Genomic DNA, 4,561 nt, shown 5'->3' with positions numbered 1-4,561 from the left:
GGGAGCCTAGAAAAGCCTAAAAACTGGCCACTCGCTCATCTGTTGGCTGAGCTGTCAGCTCCAAACTCAAACTCCGCTTTCTCCCCAGATTTCTCACTCTGACATCTTTTGTTCTTATCTCTGCCCTGGGTGCTGACTGGGGTGATGATCCCTTTCAGATGTGGTCAGAAGGTCCATGGGGAGACTGCACCTTACCTCACTGGTGTTCTGGGGCCTTTTGAAGGAACCCTGGAAGCAGGAGAAGCTGGTCAGAAACACAAAGGGCCACTAAGAGCAAAGTAATGTTTGATGAAGACCCAGACTTACGTTGTAGACAATGTTGTCAGCCGAAAGTTCTTTCTGAATTTCAGCACAGACTGCTGTGTGATTGTCGTGAGCAGATGCGCTGGCTGTCTTCATCGAGGCAGAATGGTTTTCTGATCCCCAGAGTGCACAAGCCAGGAACACATACAGGTACATGGTATGACCTGAGGATAGCTCCAAGCCGATCTGAGCCCTGGGCTTGGCTCCACATTTATGTGGAGAGGGGTACCTATATATGTGAGTCTAAGGAAATGCTAAATCTCTTATCAGTCATCACTGGCTTACGTGGAAGACAGAGAGTACCTTATCAGTGGGCAAGATATGCTTTTCATGCATTTTCTATGACCACAGCACACTTCATGGATTCTTGTTATTGCTGAGAATCAGGCTTGGTCTAAGAATTTTTATTTGTAATCACATCTAGAGTCATGACCCTTCTCTGCCTGCCTGTTGGGACAGGTCTTTGGCCGGGACTGGTGCTGTCTGCAGGTGCAGGCTAGAGCAGAGAGAGTAGGTGGGGTGGAGAGAGAGAGCCACTCAGGGGGAACAGCTGCACCAAGCCAGCTTCCTCAGGCCCACCTGTCAAAGAGAAGGGTGGCCTTGCTGTTTACCTGACACTTGAAGACCCACACACTTCCTCATTGTCCACAGGAGGGACACAAGGGAATGGGTTCAGGAACGTGGCCTTCAACCGGGCTGGCAAAGGGAAGAGAAAAGCACTGCTCTTTCTTGGCCTGAAGGCCTTGGATTTTAGGGAAGCGCACCTGATTAGATGCAAAACTTCATGTAAAAACAAAAGCCAGCTCAGAAAAATGCCACACCAGAACCATGTACTAACAAATTCTGAATTTACATTCTGACTCTCAGAGATTAAGATCACCCATTTGGGGGAAAGTTTGGTAAATATGCTGAGCTCTGACCCCTGTGGTTATTTTTGTTTGTTTTTTGTCTTTTTTTTTTTTTTTTTTTTTCTTGAACAGCTAGTCTATCTCCTGGTTCAAATTAGGAGTGGTTGAAACCCTGAGCATGAGGATCAGGGTGTGGTCACAGGGTCCAGGCCTCTGAGGGGCATAGGTGTTTTGCCTCGCTCAAGGGCAGGCCTGTTCAACCAGTGGCCAGCCAAGCCCCAGGAACCCCCAAGCCTTCTCAGGAAGTATAAGGCCCTTTTTCTGGAGCACAGTGCCCACTGACTAGGTTCCTTGGACTTCCAAGTGAACCTGAAAACCTCTCTTTGCAGTGGGACCCTTGAGCATCCAGGGAAGCACGTCTAGGTGCACAGAATGTAGCACCCAGGCCAAGTCTCACCTCCCCTCTGCTCCGACAGTACCGCCCCTCAGGCACCACCCCCAACCTTGCAGCTCCTCCCATCCTCACTGTCAGCATTCACTCAAGCTTGAAAATAAACTGGAAACGGCACAAATAAGAAGAGACTTTTAATAATTTATTATTGTTGTAAAACATGTTGAATAAATATAGAGTATGATCTTAAATAAATAAATAAATAAATATTAAAATACGTAAATATATAAATAAATATTACTGATCCCTGCCAATGTAAAACATTGCCCGCTCCCCATACCAAACCCATATCAGGGGCAGCGTGTCCCAGCACAAGTCTGGCCCCACCCGCCCTCCATGGCCAGGCCCCACACTATGGTCCCTCCAAAGTGAAGATCCTGAGTTTCAGCAATCCGTAGGTTTGAGGGCAGTGATTCTCGAGGTGCACTCTCAGGGCTGGCTCCTGGCTGGACTGGTCTGCCTCACTTCTAGACTGGTTTCCAGCACTCAAAGGGGATGTTAGACAGAAACTCCTTCAGATTCTCTTTGAAATTTTTGAAGGTGATAGTCTGGGTTTCACAGGGCATTTCCTTAAAAAAAAGAAAAAGAAAAAGAAAACTTTGGGTCCAGGTATGAATGGGTAATGTGAGGGAAGCACCAGTGTGTTTCTGCACAGCCTGTTAGAACCCATTCTGGGCCCACCTGCTGACCTGGGTCAGGTGACAGGTTGCCACCATATGTCACTCAAAGGGTGCACAACTCCTCCAGTCACAGCCCGGGACAGGCACCTGACAAATTGCCTCTTTCCTCAGAGGCCAGCTCCAGCGACCCAGAAGGAGCAGGAGTCAAGTCCACAGACCTCACTCCTCACAGGAAAGGACTGTTTGGGGCCTTTGTCCAATCTGGATATGACCCCCTCCTAACTCCCATGCAATTTAGGCACCTCACAAGGGGCCAGGGAAAAGTCCTGTTGGGAGGTAGCACTTGGGCCCAGGAATGTACCCTGGACCTTAGGCAGGCCCTGAGTTTCCTTGGGTTTGCCTCACCACTGAGCTCATTAATGATAATAAGAGCATAAGCCTACTACCACTAGGGAGTATGTAGGCTCCCAGCTCCATGGCTTTAACTCCAAGAGATAAAAATAGTCAGGGCTGCTGACCCTCTGAAGGGGCTAATCATTATAAATCTGTTGACACAAAAACCCTTTAGGGTCCTGAACAGCTACAGTGAAAGGCCTCTCCTTTTACCCAGTCCTCAGCCCTTCTAAGCCAAGACATTCCAGCTTGGGACCCTGACATGGGGACTCACCGGAGTAAGGGGGCAGTGCTGCTTGTAATGGTTGGCCATCATTCTCAGAGTCTGCTTGAGGCTGATGAGGCTGCCCCGTAGGCCCTGCTCGTACAGCTTTAGGTGAGTCTGTAGGCATTTCGGCTCCTGTGGGAAACGTCCATTCCTTGGTGAGAAGTGGCCAAGTGCCCTCTGGTGGGCACATGACAACCTCCCTGTCACTCTTTCCTGTTCTCAGCCCTGTCCCCCAAGAGTAGGGTGTGGGAGGGGAACAGGGTGATGCCGGGTCTAGTCATACATACTGCTCTGTTCATGTAAACATAAATCTGCACCATTCAGCTCAGGCCACCCTCAGCTAGCACAGCCACATTCCCTGGCATCTCAAGACGGTCCCAGTCCCCAGGGAAGGAGGTTGCTATCCCCCAACCATTCGGGCAGTAAGGAGCAGGATGGGACATCCCCCAGACCTGCTATGTGAACAGGGCTTGACCCTGAAATACCTCTGCACCTCTCTGTAGTCAGCACTCTTGTCTCCACAGGACTTGGTCTCAAAGTAACTCCTGCTTACTTACCCGTCCCCTGGTGACTCCCACCCCCTGGAATGCTAGGTCTGTCCGTGGCTGCTCAGCTAACAAAAGAGTTTACATGTCTGCCACAGGGGCAAGGCCCGTGGCCACCTGAACACCCCTCCTTCTGGCAGCCAGGTGACTGGAGAGAAAGTGGACTCTGTGAGAGTCTATTTAAAATGGAGCCACCCCCCAAGGTAGAGGCCTCTGGGAAGGTGTGTCAGAGAGGAGTATCTTACCTCAGGGTCAAACATTTCAGAGACGACTTCTACTGCTTCATTCTGTAGAAAAGGAAAATACCGTGTTATCAAACTGACAGGGCCACTCCAGGCCAGTGAGATGGCTCAGGCACGGACCTCACTCCCTTCCTCACTCACCATCACAGCAGTTATTTCACTACTGTTGTTCAGAAGGCTCAGGGCCTCCTTGATGGCATCCACGTGTTGCCAGGGCCGAGTGACAGAGCTGGGTGAACTGGTGGGTGCAGAGATGCTGCAGACCACAGTGCCCAGGAAAAGCAGGTTCTGCAGCCACATCCTCCTGAGGACTTTAGCCTTTCTCTCTGAGCACTGGGCTCACTGGCAAAAGAGCTCTTATATACACAGTTAGAGGAAATGATTAATGGTGACCACAAAACGCCAGGGAGGCGGGGGAACTACCTGACCTGTGGAATCTCCTGGCCCTTATCACACATGGGAACGGTGAGCCTTTCCTCCAGGTGGTCAGGCTCAGTGGTTTTCGTTAATAAGTCCTTCCAAGAATTGGCAGCGCATCCGCCTGCCTCCTTGAGCACCCTCCAGCCTTCCCTGGCTAGTCTGCCCAATGAGGCTGCCCCCTTCCTCTGAGGAGCCTCTGGGCACAATTTCGACTTCCTGGCCTGGAGTGGCCAGGGCGGGGCCTGGGAGACACTGGATCGAGCTCCTACACCCAGGCTCCCCACCCTGCCTCTAATCCCAAGAAGGCTCTGGGCTGGCTGTGCCCACCCTGGGGCCCATTCCAACATCAGCCTTCCCTTCTCCTCCTAGATCCCTTTCCTCTGGCCACAGTGAAAGATCTGAGTGGGAGGAAGACCTTCACAGGCCTGCACCACAGTCCACCTAGGCAGATTCCAGCCAAATGGCACAGTC

General features: G+C 51.2%; 1 protein-coding gene across 1 annotated transcript; it reads right to left on the bottom strand.

Moving 5' to 3' along the window:
• Window positions 1-1,873: 1,873 nt before the first annotated feature.
• CSF2 (colony stimulating factor 2) lies at window positions 1,874-3,988 on the bottom strand. Its single transcript, XM_007087777.3, has 4 exons — window positions 3,812-3,988; window positions 3,674-3,715; window positions 2,890-3,015; window positions 1,874-2,171 (listed from the first exon to the last, which is right to left on the bottom strand). Exons 1-4 carry the CDS (start codon window positions 3,968-3,970, stop codon window positions 2,070-2,072), a joined length of 429 nt encoding a protein of 142 aa, XP_007087839.1. The 5' UTR covers window positions 3,971-3,988; the 3' UTR covers window positions 1,874-2,069.
• Window positions 3,989-4,561: the final 573 nt, after the last annotated feature.

Source organism: Panthera tigris, chromosome A1 (assembly GCF_018350195.1).
Source record: "Panthera tigris isolate Pti1 chromosome A1, P.tigris_Pti1_mat1.1, whole genome shotgun sequence".
NCBI classification, from domain to species: Eukaryota; Metazoa; Chordata; class Mammalia; order Carnivora; family Felidae; genus Panthera; species Panthera tigris.
Note: the sequence above shows the minus strand (reverse complement) of the source record. Positions and strands in the feature narration are given on the sequence as shown.